Source organism: Suillus discolor, assembly GCF_016758755.1.
Source record: "Suillus discolor strain FC423 chromosome Unknown F5147scaffold_82, whole genome shotgun sequence".
NCBI lineage: Eukaryota > Fungi > Basidiomycota > Agaricomycetes > Boletales > Suillaceae > Suillus > Suillus discolor.
The window spans coordinates 165,424-184,279 of NW_024541329.1; the positions used below are offsets into that span (position 1 = coordinate 165,424).

General features: G+C 48.4%; 7 protein-coding genes across 7 annotated transcripts; 2 read left to right on the top strand and 5 right to left on the bottom strand.

Annotated features, from left to right (window-relative positions):
- Positions 1-3,662: 3,662 nt before the first annotated feature.
- On the bottom strand, positions 3,663-3,959 carry F5147DRAFT_557626 (uncharacterized protein; the record flags this gene model as incomplete). Its single annotated transcript, XM_041430535.1, has 1 exon — positions 3,663-3,959. A coding segment is annotated over one exon (297 nt), but the record flags the coding sequence as incomplete, so codon positions are not given.
- A 1,215-nt stretch (positions 3,960-5,174) lies between these two features.
- F5147DRAFT_537296 (uncharacterized protein) lies at positions 5,175-5,411 on the bottom strand (the record flags this gene model as incomplete). Its single annotated transcript, XM_041430179.1, has 1 exon — positions 5,175-5,411. A coding segment is annotated over one exon (237 nt), but the record flags the coding sequence as incomplete, so codon positions are not given.
- Positions 5,412-8,044: 2,633 nt separating this feature from the next.
- Positions 8,045-9,269, bottom strand: F5147DRAFT_419513 (uncharacterized protein). The gene is made up of 5 exons (XM_041429730.1): positions 9,215-9,269; positions 9,053-9,162; positions 8,436-8,983; positions 8,322-8,381; positions 8,045-8,268 (listed from the first exon to the last, which is right to left on the bottom strand). Exons 2-5 carry the CDS (start codon positions 9,059-9,061, stop codon positions 8,088-8,090), a joined length of 798 nt encoding a protein of 265 aa, XP_041287359.1. The 5' UTR covers positions 9,062-9,162; positions 9,215-9,269; the 3' UTR covers positions 8,045-8,087.
- Positions 9,270-12,029: 2,760 nt separating this feature from the next.
- Positions 12,030-13,333, top strand: F5147DRAFT_720483 (uncharacterized protein). Its single transcript, XM_041438816.1, has 5 exons — positions 12,030-12,270; positions 12,325-12,519; positions 12,573-12,632; positions 12,708-12,836; positions 12,890-13,333. Exons 1-5 carry the CDS (start codon positions 12,190-12,192, stop codon positions 13,061-13,063), a joined length of 639 nt encoding a protein of 212 aa, XP_041287360.1. The 5' UTR covers positions 12,030-12,189; the 3' UTR covers positions 13,064-13,333.
- Positions 13,334-14,141: 808 nt separating this feature from the next.
- On the bottom strand, positions 14,142-14,749 carry F5147DRAFT_642455 (uncharacterized protein; the record flags this gene model as incomplete). The annotated part of the gene is made up of 4 exons (XM_041433092.1): positions 14,142-14,281; positions 14,336-14,488; positions 14,551-14,579; positions 14,646-14,749. 4 exons carry the CDS (start codon positions 14,747-14,749, stop codon positions 14,142-14,144), a joined length of 426 nt encoding a protein of 141 aa, XP_041287361.1.
- Positions 14,750-15,030: 281 nt separating this feature from the next.
- On the top strand, positions 15,031-16,112 carry F5147DRAFT_585231 (uncharacterized protein; the record flags this gene model as incomplete). Its single annotated transcript, XM_041431850.1, has 5 exons — positions 15,031-15,101; positions 15,155-15,438; positions 15,500-15,527; positions 15,580-15,710; positions 15,760-16,112. The coding sequence occupies 5 exons, from the start codon at positions 15,031-15,033 to the stop codon at positions 16,110-16,112; spliced, it is 867 nt and encodes a 288-aa protein (XP_041287362.1).
- A 167-nt stretch (positions 16,113-16,279) lies between these two features.
- Positions 16,280-18,767, bottom strand: F5147DRAFT_619257 (uncharacterized protein). Its single transcript, XM_041432585.1, has 11 exons — positions 18,502-18,767; positions 18,366-18,444; positions 18,243-18,313; positions 17,874-18,186; positions 17,735-17,818; positions 17,622-17,687; positions 17,465-17,573; positions 17,096-17,414; positions 16,775-17,040; positions 16,623-16,724; positions 16,280-16,567 (listed from the first exon to the last, which is right to left on the bottom strand). Exons 1-11 carry the CDS (start codon positions 18,740-18,742, stop codon positions 16,502-16,504), a joined length of 1,716 nt encoding a protein of 571 aa, XP_041287363.1. The 5' UTR covers positions 18,743-18,767; the 3' UTR covers positions 16,280-16,501.
- Between the last annotated feature and the right edge of the window lie 89 nt (positions 18,768-18,856).

Genomic DNA, 18,856 nt, shown 5'->3' on the forward strand with positions numbered 1-18,856 from the left:
AGCGTACTGTAAGGGATAGAAGTGTAATAAGTAGAAATGAAAAAATATAAACAACGCATCTATTCTTGTTCATTCTCGGTGCCGTTCAGGTTTTGAGGGTTAATGAATTGAGTGATTTCGATTGAGGATCTTGAGCGTGGGTGATAAGGTATGATATGAAAGGCTGCAAACTTGAGTTTCGAAATGCTGCTGTCGAGTTCCGAGAGACGGTAAGATCCTCCCTGCGATTGTGAGATGACAACCATAGGTCCGAAATAGCGTGGTTTGCATTTGGTGTTTGATGCAGCCTCGATTTTTTTGTTTAGCACTAGAATGAGTGAGCCGGGCGGAAAGCTATAGTCCTTGATGGTGCGAGCGAAACACTGTTCAAAGTCTTTAATGGATGCGATGCGACTCTTCAAAAGTCGTTCACGTGCGAGTTCTAAGTCTTCGTCGTGTTTGAGGAGTTGGCGAGCGCGTAAACTAACGAGTTCTGTGGTTGATATCAGCACAGGAAAATCTGGGAGCATGAAGGTTGCTTCAATGAGGTCGAATGGTAAGAGGGGTTCTGTTCCATGAGCGAGATAATACGGAGAGAAGCCGGTGGATTTTCGTGTGGTGACTCAATCCGCCCAGAAGACGTGATGCGCAAGAGTAGGCCATTGTGTGATATCGCCGTTACATGTTTTGACAAGTGAATCACAGATGGAGCGATGAGAACGTTCTACGACGCCATTGGCTTTGGAATTGTAAGCCGAGATGCGAATGTGGTGGATGTGGTATTTCTGGGCAAGCCAGTCGAGTGCTGCGACGAAAGGTGAGCCGTTGTCCGTTACTATCTCCTCTACTGCTCCCCATCTACAGAGAATGTCCTCAAATAAGAACACTCCAAGCATTCTTCCTGTTTCCTTCCTTGACATCCTGAATTCCGGCCAGTTCGACAACAAGCATCGTGCTTGGACAATGTAGGTGAAGCCGTGTGAGGTAGGCATATACATAGAGTTGGTGAAGGCTTTGCAGAAGAGGGTCGAAGGGATGGAAATGATGGGCGGTAGCACAACTTTTTCGACTGACCGAATCTGACATTGGTGGCAGGTTTTGAGGTACCAGGATAAATCCTTGTCTAGCGATGGCCACCAGAAGCGATCCGAAATAGTGCGTCGAGTGGAGTAAAATCCCTTATGGCCGAGCTGATCGTGAGCTTCTTGAAGGATTTGTAGGCGACCCGGCTCAAAAATGACTATCTGATGGCGTCCTCCGGTCTCTTTTCGCCATAAATGGTTTCCCCGAACAAAGAACTGTCTTGCGCGTTTGCGTAAACGAACTTGATGGGAGATTGGAGTGGATGGAGGGAAGTTGAGTGTTTCTAAGTATAGTTTGATGGTCTTGAGCTCGTCGTCAGAGCGTAATGAAGTGTCGTCAGGAGCAAGGGTTTTGAGTGGATCTTGAGAGGTTCCAGTGCAGACAAGGGCGCTACTCAATCTTCCAGGCCATTCGTCGTCCAATTCCTTTGCCACCCATATTCCCGCTTCCAATATCTCATCTACCCACTCTTCTACTTCTTCCGTCGTTTCTGCTCCTTCTTCGACGTCTTCTGCGGTTTGTCGTCGTCGTGATAGTCCATCGGGTCCCGCGTGCTTGGAACCAGGCACGTGTCGAAGTCTGAAGTTGAAAAGAAGAATGGCTGCTATCCAACGGTTGATTGCGGCATTCGGATGAACATCCGGATTGTTCAGCATTCCTTTTATGTACTTTGTGTCGACTTCGACGATGAGGTTCTTGACGCCAATAATCCATACTTTGGCTGCTTTGAGCGCGCGAAATAATCCATAGAGTTCAATTTTTGCTTGCGAATAACGTGCCTCTCAGTCATTCCAGGTGATAGATGCGAAACGTGCCGGACGACGACGTGATTCGTTGTCAAGCTGGAACAGAATCCATCCGCAGGCGAGTTGAGAAGAGTCTACTGCCAGGACAACCTCATTGAGTGATCAATAGTCTATGGGTCGGATGGCAGGAGAGCTGATGATGGCGGCTTTCAGTTCGTCCATAGCACTTTGGACTTCTGGTGTCCATTCAAAAGGCACTGTTTTGCGTGTTAGGTTCGTAAGCGGCCGTGTGATCCGAGCGTAGTTTCTAATCCAGTTGCGTATCGTCCCCGTTGTACCCAGAAACCCTCATACTTCTGTTCTGGTGGTGCAAGCGGGCCAATGAGTAATTTTGGACACTTTGGACTTATCAGGGATTCTGCCTTCGTAAGTGCACGTCTGTCCTACTACCAAGACTTCTGGGACGCAAAGGAACAGCTTTGTAGCTGATACCGTAGCTCCAGCGTGCTTCAAACGATGAAGAACTCTGTTGGCATCTACGCAGTGTTCCCAAACGAACCTGCGGATGCCAACATTTTTGGGAATTGCTTTGTATGTTCCGTCTGGCAACTCATAGCAAGTGTGAGGTCCTAGAACATTTACGTCGTCTTGAAAGTTTGGTGTGATGTCAGTTTCTTCTTGAAGGATAAAGGTGATGTTGTTCTGAAAGACCGTGGGAGAGTCTGTCCATCCTTGAGGCAAAACTGTGAGACGAAACGTGCCGAGGGCGGTCTGAAATGTAGTGAGATCGCGTGACTCCTCCGCAAGAGCTCGATGATCAAAGCCAACGAAAAGATCCATCATTGAGTAGATCACGCGTCCAGCGCATTGCTCTGCAAAGAATTCAACGTAAGGCATGGTCGCAGCGTCTTTGACAGTAACAGCATTTAGTGGCTGGAGATCGTGTACAATACATATGGAACCATTCTTCTTCGCGACACAAAACCACTTCGATTGATACGAACTGTTGGATGCTTCATAAACACCGGACGCGATTTTGGACTTAACAAGTTTGATAACCTCGTCGCGAATGCCTGGGGGGATAGGTGGTTGCCGGTGGACCCAAGGAGTGTGCTCGATGGTAGGAATGATGACAGGCGGGAAGTATTCGTCACGAAAACGGCCTTTCTCGGTTTCGTCCCAGGCCAGCGCCAGCTCATTGTTGGACAGAACGTGGGCTGCTAACTTTTGCTCCTCTGGCCACAAGAAGTCATTCTTGAAGATACCGAGTTTGTCCATGCGTTCCTGGGATAAACGGGAGCCAGGATGGAATTCGGGGGGGTTTGGGAATAGAGGTGGGAGAGATTGGAGCGGGTCTTCTGGGATGCACCGAATGATGCGGGCGTGGGCAGGCATTGTCGTTGCTACAGGCTTGACTTTGTTAGCTACCCTTTTATATACAAAAATGTGACGGCCTGGGTCAATGTCGAAGTTTTCTTGTAGTGCTAGTTCGGCGAAGGCGGAGATTGCTATAGAAGGAAGGGAAGGGAGAGTGGAACGACTTGATGGCGTGATATATGTCTGTCGAGTTTGTCGGCAGAAGGAGAAAGAGGAAGTGATGGGTAGAACCGAACAATTTGATGGCGTGATAAATGTCTGTTGAGCTTGTCGGCAGAAGGAGAAAGAGGAAGTGATGGGTAGAACCGAACAATTTGATGGCATGATAAATGTCTGTTGAGCTTGTTGGTAGGATAGCATAGGAAGGGACATGTGGGGAGACATGGAAAAGGCAGCCGCCGTTAATGCGAGGGATTGCGGAGGGGATGGCCAAGGACGAGGCAGAGTGGTGATGGTGCGAGTATTGGAGGTGTCAAGCGGATCGGTGATGGTGATGTAGACGTTGTCGTTATCTTCAGATTTGGAAAGGCGGACGAGTTTCTGCCAGGGTCGTCCTAAAAGTAACCTGTAGGGTGCGTCTGGTACGACGTAAGCATGTACCCAAGTTTTGATACCTTCGACATCTATCTCCAGCATCTCTAAGCATCCGGCCATCTCCTGACATCCTCCATTTGTGGTTTGCATATGCATGCGCACCTTCTGATTGATGGGCGTGTCCGTTTTCTTCCAAATGTCCTGTCGGATGACCACAATCTCTGACCCCTCGTCTAGTAGTGCTAGCTCGGAGTGAACTCCATTGAGCGTCACGCAAATCTCTTGCAAAGGGGTGGCATGCTCGACTTGTACTGGGGCTGGTGTTCTGGAGCTGAAGGCATTAGTAGATAAGGTCGTGTTGGCCGCGGGTACCCAGTGAGTGCGGCAGTGCTCCACCGCTTCCTTGCGTAGTTCAGGGCTGATCGAAAGTAGGTCTGATACTGTTAGAAGAGGGACAACGGTATTTAGGATGGTCTCGTAGACACGTCTAACAGCGTCAGGTGCAGTGGCTTTCGATTCATACTTGAAGGCAGGTCCTTTCGGAACTTCAATTTTGGCAATCTCCGTGGAACTTGGAGGTGGGGTAGATGATGGTGGATAGATGTGCTTCTCAGTAGGGGTGTCCTTGATGCTTTGCGTTGCCTTGGCTTTGGACCTTGTGATTGCTAGTACGTCTCCCTTTTGTTCGTCTTCTTCTTCTTCGATGGTCACTATAACAGCATGGTTCTCCGTGACGGGGGTGCACTGCAGGAAGTAAGATTCCGAAATGAATGCTGATGAGGGAACGTCGGGGTTGGGTTGTAGGGCTGGTTCTCGTCGGGAATTTTCGAGGGGGATTGAATTGGGTCCAGTTGCAGGTGTGGGAGGAGCAGGAACAGCATATCTTGCGTTGATTGCCTGTTTGAAGGTCCCGTTACCGATTCGTCGTATGCGCAAGTTATCTGGATAGGCAAAATACTGTCCGTCTTGGATGATTCTTCCTGCTCGTAAGTATTCACCGGCTACTGCGCAAGTGTGCATGACATGAGATCCACTGCAAAAGAAGCAAGTTGCGTTTGAATATTGAGTTGAGGGTGATGGGATGGGAGGAAGGGGGAGGTACGTCATTTGAGGCTGCACCGCGACTGAATTGACGAGTTGCCGCGAACTAGGAGGGGCCCAAGCTTGCGCTGCGACGGGAGCGAGGTAAGCGAGTCGCACGTAGCATGCTGAGTAGGCGGCATTCCCGATGTCGAGCCCATGCATCTTGCGTGCTAATTCATCCAGCTCGTCCATGGTAGGTTTTGCAGGAGCCGATGGGGGAGGTGTGAATACTACTCTTTTCGTCTGAACTTCTCGCCATGCGTCTTTCCTTTCATCTTCTTCGTCAGAGTCCAGATGTTGACGTGTCTGTTTAGGCCTTCGTTTATCCCTTATCGACCTTATCCGCGAAGCGATCGGTTCGTTCATGTCGATATCGAATGCATCATCTGAGAGCACAAAGTGTCCGGCTTCAACGACTTTCTCAAAATCAGTAGCCTCGCTCCGAGTGTAGTTGGGGTCTTTGAGCTGAAGTCGTTGGTTTATAACAAGTCGTACTGCGTGGGGAAGACCTTGCCAGAAGTACCGATCGTGTTCGCATGTGGAGATCTTCGAATTTGCGATGAGCCAAATGGCTATGGGTCGAAACTGCTGATAGTACTGTAATAACTCTGTTTCAGTCTCAATATCAGACTCAACCGCGTTAAGGATAACTCTTTCTAAATCACGGAGGGTCTATCGTGTTCCTTTTGCCGCTCCAGAGTACTGTCCAAGAATGTTTGCCTTGAATACCGTAAAGTCCTTGCTCTCATATCCAGTGAGCGTGATCCAGAACCTCTTGGTCTCCAGGTTGACGTAGCGTACTATCATCTTGCATTTGTCGGCATCCGTAAGTCCGTAAGACGTTGCTAGATCCTCGAACATTTCTATAAACTCCAGTAGCTCCAACATTTCACCGTTGAAGGACGGTGCTTTATTTGAGCCAGGCCCAGGCATGGCACCCACACCTTTGTTTGTGGACATGACGATAGGTGTAGTTGTTGAAATTGTTTTCAGTAAAGGATGTGTAGGTATCGGGGGAGAGGTCGCACGGGGCGGATTCGGAAGGGATGATGACGTGTTCTGAACGAACTGTGGTTTGGAAATTGGAGGTGCAGAAGGAGCAGTGGACTGCATTGCGATGGCCACTGGTTCAAATGACGGGGATGGATGGGTGGGGGTTGCTGGGTCAAAGACGGCCGGTTTAAGTCTAAATGGTTGCTGGGACGGGAGAAGGGGAAACGGAGAGAGCTGGGAAGTTTGGTGGACAGTGTCCTCTTCTGACAGGGAGGATTCGGATGGTACGTCTGACGCGTCTATAATCTTGGTGCAGGCAGGAGTTCGATACATAGGAATTTCTATAGGAGAGGTTTGATTGGTTGTATCGAGGGAGTGAGGCGTCGAGGGGGCAGTGAGAGTGTTGGCGTGAGTTCTAAGTTTCTTGGGCGTGGGTGCGTTTCTTACTGGAGCCAGCGCAGATGGCTTTTCTTGTTGGAGACGTGCCTGCGCATTAGGATGGCAGTATTTGTGTATGGTGAGAGTGTTGTTGGTCTAAAGACCGGGTTTTTGGGTGTAAAGGGTTGCTCGAAAACAATTCCCCTCGTGGTGGGCTCCAATATGTAAGGCAGCTAGTGAGTTCGAAGAGGAATGTGAGCTAAGGGGGTTAGATGAGACGACAAGAGACACGAATGATGTTAACTCTTTTAAGACGGACACACTCAGGTAGGGCTTCTGAAGTACTTGGAGCGGGAATCTAGGATAGAATTCGCTGCTCTACATTAGCATACATTTGTTACAGTAACATGGCATGAGTCCCCTGCCAGCAAACAGCCCTCTGCCACCGCACGGCTATAGACGATACCGGAGTCTCACCAGCTCTATGACGATAGATGACGATAGATGATGACAGATGATGATAGATGATAAGTGGCAACTGCCGGCTTAGATAAGCAGTCTGGACCGCATATGACGACACATGATGACATAGGTCTAGAAGACCTATTTATGTTATCAAGATAGAAGGCAAGCCTCGTGTTGCCTCATGTACTGATAGAAGGATACCTCATGGATCCTATCTACGATAGAAGCCCGCCTCATGGACGCTATCTCTGACTCATGTAGATAAGCAGATTAGAACCCAGCTTTAGGCTGAGCTTAGATACGAAGAGTAGCCTTATATAAGGTCGAAGATTAACAGTAGACGTTCCTTACTTTAATCTTACTAAGTTTACCCTTGAACTCCTTGTCCCGCTAAAGCTACCTGCTCGACATCGACTTGTACCTTCAGTGATGCCTCTCACTGTCTGTAAACCCTGCTATCATCTCAGCGTAACCCCTTGTTAACCACCACGAGCTATGTTCGAGTATGCAACCTTTGCTTGTTTGTAAAGGCCGACGACTCTCAGCACTCGGTACCACTGTCGTGGTTGTCGCTGTTTAGATCATCCTAGTCGCACATGACCGTGTGTTGTAACAAGACGTTCCTTACTTTAATCTTACTAGGTTTACCCTTGAACTCCTTGTCCCGCTAAAGCTACCTGCTCGACATCGACTTGTACCTTCAGTGATGCCTCTCACTGTCTGTAAACCCTGCTATCATCTCAGCGTAACCCCTTGTTAACCACCACGAGCTACGTTCGAGTACGCAACCTTTGCTTGTCTGTAAAGGCCGACGACTCTCAGCACTCGGTACCACTGTCGTGGTTGTCGCTGTTTAGATCATCCTAGTCGCACATGACCGTGTGTCGTAACAACATTGGTCGTATAAGTACGTTTGAAATACTTTTATTAAGCCAGATGCAGCGTGAAAATGCTCGATAGCAAGGTGAAAATAGTCGATAACGAAGTGAAAATACTTGGTGGCGAGGTGAAAATACAAGATGAAGGGACAGAGACGCGAGCGCAAGATAAGGTACATAATGAAAGTGAAAAGGGATGTATCCGCGTGACTCGGATACAAAGAGTAAGACTCTTGGCATCAGTGAGTCACACGGACGACTCCGAACGTATGATCCGTTCGGGCGTCTTCTTTTTGAAGTGTGGTCGGGGCCTAGAGGATATACAATCCTTACAGATATCCATCTTTCTGACCACCGCTGAACATGTTATATAGCAAGAATTGGACTGGGGAGCGCAAGATGGTCCTGAGTCCGACGACAAAATGGACGAGCAGGAGTCATTATTTATTTCAATCGGTGAGATATAACAATTACACGAACTTGTGAGTGATACACATTATAACAGGATATGTCATGACCGAGGGTAAAGTAACATCGGTAGATCAAGCTCAAAGTATCAATCGTCAACGATTCAAGTAGAGTGTTTTCGTTTTGCCGGTCTTCCTTTGTTTGTAAACTGCGGGGAAGGTAGGTGATTGGCATGTTTATCTGCTTGCTCGACTTCTGCAGGAGGGGCAGCTGCCCCATTCTTCTGCTCATGAGTTTTATGTCGTGGCTGAAGTTGACGGCGTCTCAACTCCCTATGAGAGTTCCTGATAGTCGTCGTCAGCTGAGTTGGACAAGCAGAATGCAAACGAGAACTCACGGTGCGTCTCGTCCGTCAAAAGACAAAGTAGGTGGACCTGTCGGGCCTGTTGACGGTAGCCTATCAACGAAGTGCTAAGAACCATGAGTAAGTTAAGGACAGCGGGGTACATACGGTAGTGGCATAGTCCTCAGCACTCGCTCTGTCCGGATCTGATCCTCCTCGCCCTCTTCGTAGATCCAATCTTTTGGCCATTGAGGCGTGATCTCTCTCCAGTACGCGAAGTAGGCCTCCAATCTCACACGGCGTCCCTGCTCGACACGCACGACGTCCCGCACTTTACTCGCCTGCTCTTTCAGCCCCGCCGCTCTCTGGCGGAGAGTGGCAGCCTGGTTGAGAATGCGTTGATCGTCGGCCGTGATCTGTTTCATGATGTCCACAGCCCGGCTGAGCAGTCGTGGTTCTTCGGGAGGAGGTGTTCCTGTACGTGAGCTGACAGGGGATCGCTGCCGACTGGGACTTGCGTAGGATAGATAGGAACCACCCGAATCACTGGAGTCATAATCCGCAGCTGGGTGCTCATTGGGACTTGCTACTAGCGGGGAAAGACTTGGCGATTTTCTCATTAGATTGTCGGTAGAGATGACACCAGTGTGTCTGGTTGCTTTTGTAGGAGTCTTGTTTTCTTCTGCCAGAATCAGGATGGGTGTAGGGGCATCTTCCTTGATGATGGGAGGATCAACTGGTAAGGGTTAGGTTTCTTGTACTGCAATGCGAGATACGACACTCACAACTTGCATCCATAGGTAAATCTATGGTTCGTGTCGAAGGACCGGCAGCTGGACGCTCCTCCATCGTTCTTGACTTCTTTCTCGGTGGCTCTTGACTCTCTTCATCCTGACTGGACGACCGTTAGGACCACTATAGCATAGAAGATGAAGTAGGGCACGTACAGTAGGGGAACAACCTTGCTGAGTCTGACTAACTCTCTAATGATTACCGTGCTCTTCATGTTCGCTTTTACTCCATGAGCCTGTTGTCATGTCAGTGGCTAGCACTGAGGACAAGAAACGCGAGACACACCTTAGCTACCTTCTGTAGCTGTGCACGAGATAGCTTGTCGAGTGTGGTTTCATCCATGAAGAGTTCTCCTTGACTTGAAGCTTGGATTAGGTTGTTGGATGAGTGGGCACCGCGAGGAAGGATTCCTTTGTTCATTTTACGCGGTGTAGTCTTTTAAACACGGGTACTGTGATAAAAAAATGTGGTACTGGGTCAAGTTGGGGATCTGCTTGAAATAAACGACGAGGAGGAACTTGTCGTGCTTTAAATTTGTTCGCGTACTGTGGCTTCTGTGGAAGCATCCACAGCTTAAATGCACGATGCATGCTTGTACCCAGAGAACAATAGATCGAAATCATAAAAGTCCGCGGTCAAAGCAAGGGTCCGGACTCCGGGTCCCGGAAGCACCTTCGTTGATGAGATCAATTTGGGAGTATTGATGTTTGTTGGACTGAACAACAACATCTTGCAAGCCGCATTCGAATTTCTACATGACGATGAGAGTACCTTTGTTGATTGCGCAACGTAAGGTACTTAGTACTGTGAGTTGGGAGGCAAAGGATATGGGTGAGGGAGAACACGGTGAGTATTATCTATTCTTTTGACTTTATATTTTTGATTCCAAGATATCAAAAGCGCATACTTTCAAACTGATTCGATCATACACGAGGACAAACTAGTCTTGTATACTACGATGGGGTGCCAGGCTAGATAAATCGACGATCACTCGCCCAAACTAACCCCCGACTCCCCACTTTGAGAGGTAGCCACACTCAAACCCACACACTTCGCAAGATCGATGCCCTCGCAATCTCAGTCACCTTGGTTCCTCGGAAGACTCCTATCCAAATTCAACGGTACTTTCCTCATCATAGTCTATAGATGGCATTTACGACGTGACCCCATGTGACAGACATTTCCGCGTGTCCTGCTCGCGAATGCGCAATACCAAACCTTTCTGCAGATCAGAACCACGTACCTGGTGTGCGGTAAGGGAGGTTGGAGTCACGCACGCTCGAGGGCGCCGGCAGGTATGGGGAGATGTGCAAAAAAGGGCATAAAAGTGGTAGGTTCCACGTCGATTAGCCTTGACCGCAAACCTCCAAGCAATATTTACAGCAGTATTGGTTCTTCACTCGTACATGGGATTAATACTCGTGCCTGAGGTAGCGGTCACTCCTGCATGTATATACATTCGAGGACTTCCGCTTCAACGAAGTTATCAGACTTTCAAATGTCTCCTCTCGAAATCGGCGCCCATGACGACCAACTCCATATCTCGCCCATCGTCCTCGACAACCACCTTCTCTGCCAATGGCTTGGCATCCCTGAATTGCGCCAGTCTACTGCACGGAGTCGCATTTCACATTTTGCACCCAATCCAACCAAGACTGCTAGCAGTGATAAAGCTTCGCGGTAATCATTAGCGTTGCTGGAAGAGGGCCCACCCATCAAGAATAAAACGGAAGGTGATCAAAGTGCTATTGATACAAACGCAATGTTTCCACGGAAGTTAGAATTCAGGTATCAGGCACTCGACGTCGATATGAATACACTGCATGATGAATTACATAAAGTGTAATACACACGAGGAAGGATATATATAAGATGTGGCGTACGTATGCCTATCAATCGGGTAGTTGTTATCTCTTCCTTGATTACCTCCTGGTAAGATAAAAAAACTCGATATCTGACCACCCCACACGAATGAATTGATGATAAATTTTGGCAGGGAAAGTGGTGGAGCTCTCGAACGAGTCAGACTTCACCAACAGCGTCAGGTCAATACACACGAGGGGCCTTCCCGAAACCAGCCTCGTAATCGTGCTAGTACTTGTCAACCTCGCCGTCAAAGAGATCAGTTATGGCTTCTAGCTCAACATATCTCGTCAAAGCAACAAACGAATCGATCTTGACACCGGTCATGACGTTGCAGGGTCATAAACTTCCGAACGACGAGCGATTCATTAATGGCGTCATGCACCATGTTTCATCCATTTCCTACCTTCCGGATGGTCAGCAAATGATTAGTGGATCTTGGGATGGGACTGCTCGGAAATGGGATCTACAGGTGGGTAAAGAGATTGTGAAGGTACGGGATGTTTGTAAGGGCATGGTAAATGCGGTGGAGGTATCAAGGAATGGTCGATGGGTCGTCACTGCTGGTGGAAAAAAAAATTCGCATCAATTTGGGGAGCTCCGAGCGTGCGAGGTCGAGACTGGGATTGTTAAAACATTGGAAGGACACTCAAGGTATATCACCTGCATCGATATCTCCGCGGACAGCACTCTGCTGGCGAGCGGGTCATATGATTCCATACGGATATGGAGCTTGGATACTGGCAAACTCGTGACTGGTCCATTTGTATCTGAAGATGGAGTGGGCGCTGTTCGATTCTCGCAAGACTCCAAGAAGCTGGCAGTCAAGTCATATTTTGGGAAGTGCCTTGACATTTGGGATGTCCATGCACAGAAACTGGATGCCAGAGTAGGAAAATCAAGCACTGTCGGCGGGAGGTGGACATGTGCGCCAGTGTTCTGGACAGAAAAAGACCGAAACATCATAGCCGCATTCTCCTTCATCGACCCGATCTCAACTGCCATCGACCTTCCAAGGATGATTTACAAATTCGACGCGTCGACACTGAAGACAGTTGGAGCCCCCTTCAAAGGGCATACCCATCTTGTGACTGGTCTAGCACTTTCATTTGATGGTGCTCTCCTCGCTAGCGCTTCCACAGACGACACCATCAAGCTCTGGGCTTTCGAGTCCCGCCAGCTCCTCGCCTCATTCCATGTTCAGGGACCGCACTGCATTATCCTCTCACCCAACTCACATCAACTGGCTTACACGACTTGGTGTGATATGAAGTCCAGGATTTCCATGTGCGACATTCCACCTAACATTCTCGTTAGTGTATGGCCTGCACAGGAAGCACAGCTCAATGTATGCATTTAGGCGCATATATCTATCTGTTCGTACGCTAACATGTTCTTGTAGATCAATACGCCTCGCAATCCACGCCGCGCTGTGCGCCATAATCCCATCAAAGTTCCCGTCCGCGTCCCACCAAAACGCACAAAATACCCACAGCGACCCGCTTTCCTTCACTACCTTCGTAAACTTCTCCCTTCCTCCTCCCGCACGAACGCACTTCGTCCTATTCAGAACCACGAACCTAGTGATCCGCTGGACGTACGTTTCTTCTATCTGTTGCCTTCGCAGTCAATTTGACCCTCACCTTGTAGTTCCCTGCTACGTTGCCCTTACCTCCAAATTACTCTCCCTCGGGGCAGGCCACGACTCAGGTGCGTTCATATATCGATCCCGGCGAGAATGCAAGTGTTCACTGTCGTCATTACATTTTCAACTTACATTTTCAGTCTCGATCCGCACGACTACCGCCTGCCTCTCAGTCCTCTACTGCTGTTCCCACTACCTTCAAATCTCGCATACGCCACTTATCAGCCCGGTTGCCTATCGTCGATGTTCCTCTTGCACAGGGTAAAGAGGTGCGCTCGGTTAATTTTCGACTATATCGCAGGTCTCATACATTCACTTACAGCGCAACGCTGCAGCGGGTGCTCCCCCCAAGCGTAATGATGATTGGATCCCTGATGAAGACCATGTCTTTCCTCCTCCTTCACCGACCCCCGGCTCGCAGCCACAATCTGCAGCGAGGCCGATTAATGTTACCTCTGGAGAGCATGGAAACGATCACTCATGTTTTTGCTTTTAGCACTGTTTCGAGGGCATTTCATTTTGAATTGGAGGCGTTGTCCTATTAACATTTAGCAGATGTGCTCATTACACCCTTTGGAATATTTCTCGTCCTTTTATCAATAGCATACTGACTACAAACCTCATGTCCTTCTTCAGTTATTCACTTAGATTCCGCTAGATTCATACGAGGTTACATACGCTCGTCAAAAGTACTTGAGCACAGATTGTGTGCGTGTGTCGAAATATTACCTATACGCAGAGGACCATTTCCAGCTTCAAATCATACGCCACACACAAGCATCACATACTTCAGGAAAGACCAAGAACATGTTGTGTCTCGTGATGAACGCCACGGCATAAAGCGCATATACACGTTGATATCAAATACTAGAATGCCGCCGGTGATGGAATGACTTCCTGATTCACTCGATTCACCACATCGCAATCCAACATATAGTCTAGGTAACGCTTACAGCTCATCGGGTCATAGTTGCGGGCATCCGGCACTAGTTCGAGAGTGCTGCGGCGGCGAGCGTTTTGACGTTCAATATCTCTGCACTGATGGGATTTTGCAAGTATTTTAATCTGTTATAGTTCGTCACTTTGTGTGATCATCACATACAGTGATGTGCATAGCTGCTGGGTGCAGGCAAGGACCTATGATCCGGATTTATTTTTGCGAAACCGAAGTCGAAGAGGTCTGCAGGCAAGATGGGTAAGATCTAAAGCTTGTCTCGCAAGAGAAATCACGATTAATCCATCTTTTGGGCGATCGTTGCATCGAATCACCCTGACGCCCTCAGAGAATTGGGTGATTTCAGGCTTCCCTCAAGCTCTCCGTCTCAAGCTCGAGCATCTAAATTGCATCTCCTATTTGCCAATGTACTTCCCTGATGATTCGAAAAGGGTTGAAGGCGTTGGGGAAGACGCCAAGTGGTCGGTCTCGTCCCTTGATGGTCACGGGCAGGCTTCTTGGCGACACGAGGTAAATGTTTATAATTTTAGTGACTCCACAGACATGCTTGCCTGTCACGGGGTAGAAGTACCCGGCGCAGGGACGATCAGAAGGACCAGATATTAAGGTAAACCGTGACTTAGGTCTGGTACATGAAGTATTCTGTGCCGTACAAAGCCGCACATGCAGCTGTACCTGTCGTCATCGCAATTGTCATTGGATAAAATGGTAGTCTTAGAGACCGTCGTAGATGCAAGAAGAGGTATGTCAATGACCAAGCTGTCGCAGTGCATGTACATCATATGTGAATCAGAGAGTGATGCTAGAACTCACCAGTAGCTATGCCGCTGCCATTCCTTGCATCACCAGCCCCCAGAACGTACGCGGCACCACCAAAAACCAGGGAGAAGCCGACCCGGTGGAGATATGGGGGAAAGTAGACATTTGGACGAACGACAGTGGACGGAACAACGGCTGAAGCTGCAACTATTCGTTCCAAAAAAAAATCAGATAGTGATGATGTGAAGAGAAAACTTTTTAACACGTACATAATGTCCCCAGACCGAGAATAGGACCCCTTCAAAATTCAATCAATAGGTTAATGTGCCAGAACAACATGGTGATATGGCTGGAGGGACTAAACTTGGATCGTGCGTATGGCTGGAAAGGAGAGAATACTCCAGACGCCGTCTTGGACGTAGAAGGACTCTGCGAATTTACGCGTTCAGGGGACTCCTTTCCTTCCATTCCACCAATTGGGTTGTGGTTAAAAGTAAAACTTGTACATGAAGTCCACGGGAGTAAGTAGGCCTTAGGGTTGGAGAATCCGGGTATTTTTTTGAATCCCGAATGGGGAACCTCCAGCCCTTCAACTGTCAAGTCGGAACATGCTAGTGGAGCAGTACTTCTGCCGCCAAAGCGCGGAGTACACGAGGATCCTCCATACTTTATAGCCAGGTAAGAGAATTATTTGTTCCTTGTCTTCTTGAACAACGTTAACAGTGACTCGGTTCAACTGAACGACTCGGATGCCTTCGACTATCATTCAGGCGGGGAAAACATGGCATGGGTTCAGCAAGATCGAGTATTTGATCATATTGTACGTCCTCACCCCGCCTATCGACTAAGCGAAGATTAATGTGATCCATTCAGTGGCGATTCCTATAGCAGCATTCGTTGGGACTACCAATCTTCTCCCAATCCGACGGTCAAGAGCCCCCTGGGAGTGACGTATCCTGGGGTAACATACACAGAGCCTGGCAAGCCGAACTGGGTCGGACATCTAGTGAAATCGCGTCCATCTAAGCTGGTGTACGACTATGCCAGGGGAAATGACTTTGTTTCTTCTCTGGAGAGACAGATCATATACCAGTTCCTTCCGAATGTCGCAAAGAAGCCATCATCAGCACCATGGGAACCACAGGATACGCTCTTTAGTGAGTGCTCTTGAGTTGCATACTTTGTCTCTCTAACGGCATCTGCGTTGATCTACGATAGTGACCTGGATTGGTATCAATGATCTCGCGTGAGGTTGTCATCCTGCTATCTTGATTATCAACTGATCGAGAATTCCCCAGCCTCATCGACGACATTGATGGCGTGTTCAACACGCTGAAAGGGCTTTTCCGTTATCAAGAGAGATTATACGCCTCTGGAGCTCGAAATTTTCTGTTGTTTGACCTCCCTCCAATCCACCGATCGCCCTCAGGTATGGTGTCGCATCTTCTGCTGTGGTCCACATATTCATTTCAAAACAGTGCGCGACGATATTGATACCGTGATGGAGCAATATCAAACATGGAACGCGACATTAGAGAAAGAGCTCCGGAGCTGGACTAGAACCCATCCAGACATCACCACCTTCCTCTTTTCGTCATGGGACACGTTTTCGCGCGTGTTGGATGACCCAAACGCATTTGGATTTGATCCCTGTGACGCCAGCGAAGCTGGGGGCACAATATGGGTAGATCGGCTGCGTCCCACGAGTGCGATGCATCGAATCATTGCGGACGATCTGGTCTCGTTCTTGGACGCCCACTCACCTCATGTCTCCGATCAACCAGAATTCTCGCACAATCGTGCATGCTTCTCAGCAAGTAATGCTGTGTGAGTGAAGACGAGTTTGCGAAAAAGGCATAGGGCAAGGGCGGGTGCTTGATTGTTGCCTCTGGTAGGAACCAGTAGCATTTTTCAGTCCATGACTACTGCCGAGTTATCTATTCATGTGACTGTATCCATCACGTACAATCCTTTCAATTTCTTTGGCATGATCTCCCAGGTTTGGTTGTCATTAATGCGATTTGATGTGTTATTCTCTTTAAACAGTAAAGTTTTGATCATCGCGAGCTCAAAGCAGTAACGACAATTAATGCTATCCGTATCGCTCTGTCAGGGCCTGGTGCGACGTATCCATAGTGTACACGACATTATAACGAGGGCGATCAAAAGCCCAGACAATGATTTATCCCCAGAGGATATAAACGATCTCGCTGCCTCCACTCAGTTAGGTCCGATGAATTGATATAATATCCGCCTTACGAGCCCAGACAGATGATGCGGGTCGTTCTACAAAAAATGAGATATTCAGGACATTTCTTACTACGGACAGAATCAAAGTCACCTGATAGATACTCTGACGTTGCAAAAATAAGATCAGGACGGCGTTGGAATAATATATCAACCTCTCACTCACCATAACCATACTCATTCCGATCGCAGCGAGCTAACACATGTCAGTCAGCACGTCCATCCAACACGAAATTGAACACTTACGATCATCTCCCCAAACTGACCGGTTTGGAATACCCAGCCCTTGCCTCTTGCCGTCAACCAGGCACTTTCCATCCCCTTCGGCAGAACGTACATCGCGAGTTCTCCTCGCCTCCGCTTTTCCTCGACAAGAAGTGAAAGCGCACCAAACAATCCACCGAGTCCATAGGAGTACTTCGACAAAAAGAAGTCAATGAATTTCTGAGGGAGCTTGACTAAAGTTTGGGAGGAGAGGGTCCGGTGAAGGTAATGCTTGAAACAGAACCACGCTACAAGGGGATGTGAAATGTCATGCAGGGACAAAGGCACGGTGTAAATACATACTCTGGAACGTAGCAATAAACGTTGCTAAGAACGCAGAACTCCGTATTGTAGCCCATCCTGCACGTCCAAGTTTCTGCAATGGGTTCTTAAAGAACGCGTGGCGCTTGAACAATATCATCGGGACAAAATGCAGGGCACCATAGATTGGGAAGGCCCATTTGAATACTGTGACAAAGCGTGGTAGCGGCACGTGTGTGCATGATTCTACCCAGGGGTGCACGGCGCCACAGGGAGGGTAAGACGGCCCAAAGTCAGGAGGTGAATTGGTAGCTAGTGCCCTTCTGGCAAGAAGAGTGGCCTTATTTGCGGGGATAAGATCCTGTCAAGCAAGTGAGAATGTAGCGAGGAAAGTCAGCATAAAAAACTCACCTCGCGGCTGAGGATCTTGTTGATGTCTTGTATGTCAAACGTCCCAGTCTGGTTTATGTCTTGGACCATCTTCATCGCGCTTGGTGGAGCGCCCGATGCAGTTGTAAGCCTAAGAAATTCTTCAAAAATATGCTGCAAAACATTTTAATCGACTAACCATGTGGTGTATGATCGCGGGAGCGTGTCTGGTCGTGCAAATAATGCGTACACAATTTGTGTACAGCTGTTCACGTCAGAACTAAGACCTCTACCATAATACACAGACTATACCAAAGACAAAACATGAGCACTTCTCCATTGGGTAGATGGAAACCGTGCTTCGACGTAAACGCGTTATATGAACCTTGTAAACCTCTAGACATCGCTGTTAAATGAATCGTCACATTATCATAAAAGTAGAGTAAATTACCGAACGAAGAGTTGTTGTGCGATGACCACTCTTCTCGATCGCTTCTCAAACATAACAGCGAGGCCACCGGCTAGAGCACCAGCAAACATAGAGTACCATCGCCGCGTCTTCTTACGCACCCACACTTGATGTGCTTGAGCGCTTAAGGAAAGGCGTGGCTGTCTGTCTGAGAGGGGAACCTCGAAAGGCGTTGGTGGGACTTCGATATCTTCGTTTTCGTCCTCAAATGGTGAGGGTGGTCTTGCACGTTCATTGACGGGAAGGAGGATGGGGAGGGCATTGAGTGTTGCCTTGTAAATAGTCACGAAAGAACCTGCGCAGTCCATAAGAAGAAGCTTGCATAAGATACTATAACATCCATATGCTCACCAAGCATGGCCGCAAATCTAAAGGAATCCTTTCCAAAGATCGCATGTTGAATGAGTGAGAGCCTCATGTTCCTGTACAACTCAGTCGACCAGGGATCTGAGTGAAGGTCCAGCCCTAACTCACTTTGGCACCTTTCCTATTCTTATAGTTGCCAACACAAGATTCACACTTGCACGGAGAGCAAAAGCGATAGCTGCAGCTCCTACATGTCAAATATGAAGAACGCGTACCACCGTGAGTATGCTAAATGATAACTCACTTAATCCTCCACGCCCCGCATGCTCCATACACTCCCAAAGGTCTTCAAGCTCGACAGCAGGCTCTCCGCGCTCCCTCCAGACAATCCTTCGAGCTTCCCGAAGTCGCTCTTGGTGGTTTGCGAGTGCGACGAGATTCTCAAAGGACGCCATCGCGCGGCGGGGTGCAAGTTGGATATATGATGGTGTTCGCGACATGGCAGCCTTATGAGGCGCTCGACTACTAGGTTTTGGGGAGGCCATGACCTCTTAGAGAGTTGAAACTTTGGGGAGTTTGCCTATATATATATAAGTCTGAATGTACACGGAATTAACGCTACTCCGGCCGACACAGTTACGGCAAAAAACTACATGCAA

Coding starts and splice junctions, on each gene's coding strand:
- F5147DRAFT_619257 (XM_041432585.1), bottom strand. CDS start 18,742: ATGGCCTCCCCAAAACCTAGTAGTCGAGCGCCTCATAAGGCTGCCATG. Junction 17,415..17,464: donor ACAAGATCCTCAGCCGCGAG/GTGAGTTTTTTA, acceptor CTTGCTTGACAG/GATCTTATCCCCGCAAATAA. Junction 17,041..17,095: donor GTTTATTGCTACGTTCCAGA/GTATGTATTTAC, acceptor ATCCCCTTGTAG/CGTGGTTCTGTTTCAAGCAT.
- F5147DRAFT_720483 (XM_041438816.1), top strand. CDS start 12,190: ATGAAGTCCAGGATTTCCATGTGCGACATTCCACCTAACATTCTCGTT. Junction 12,271..12,324: donor CACAGGAAGCACAGCTCAAT/GTATGCATTTAG, acceptor ATGTTCTTGTAG/ATCAATACGCCTCGCAATCC. Junction 12,837..12,889: donor CTCTTGCACAGGGTAAAGAG/GTGCGCTCGGTT, acceptor ATTCACTTACAG/CGCAACGCTGCAGCGGGTGC.
- F5147DRAFT_419513 (XM_041429730.1), bottom strand. Junction 8,382..8,435: donor CTGAGGACTATGCCACTACC/GTATGTACCCCG, acceptor CTTCGTTGATAG/GCTACCGTCAACAGGCCCGA. Junction 8,269..8,321: donor TTTGACGGACGAGACGCACC/GTGAGTTCTCGT, acceptor GACGACTATCAG/GAACTCTCATAGGGAGTTGA.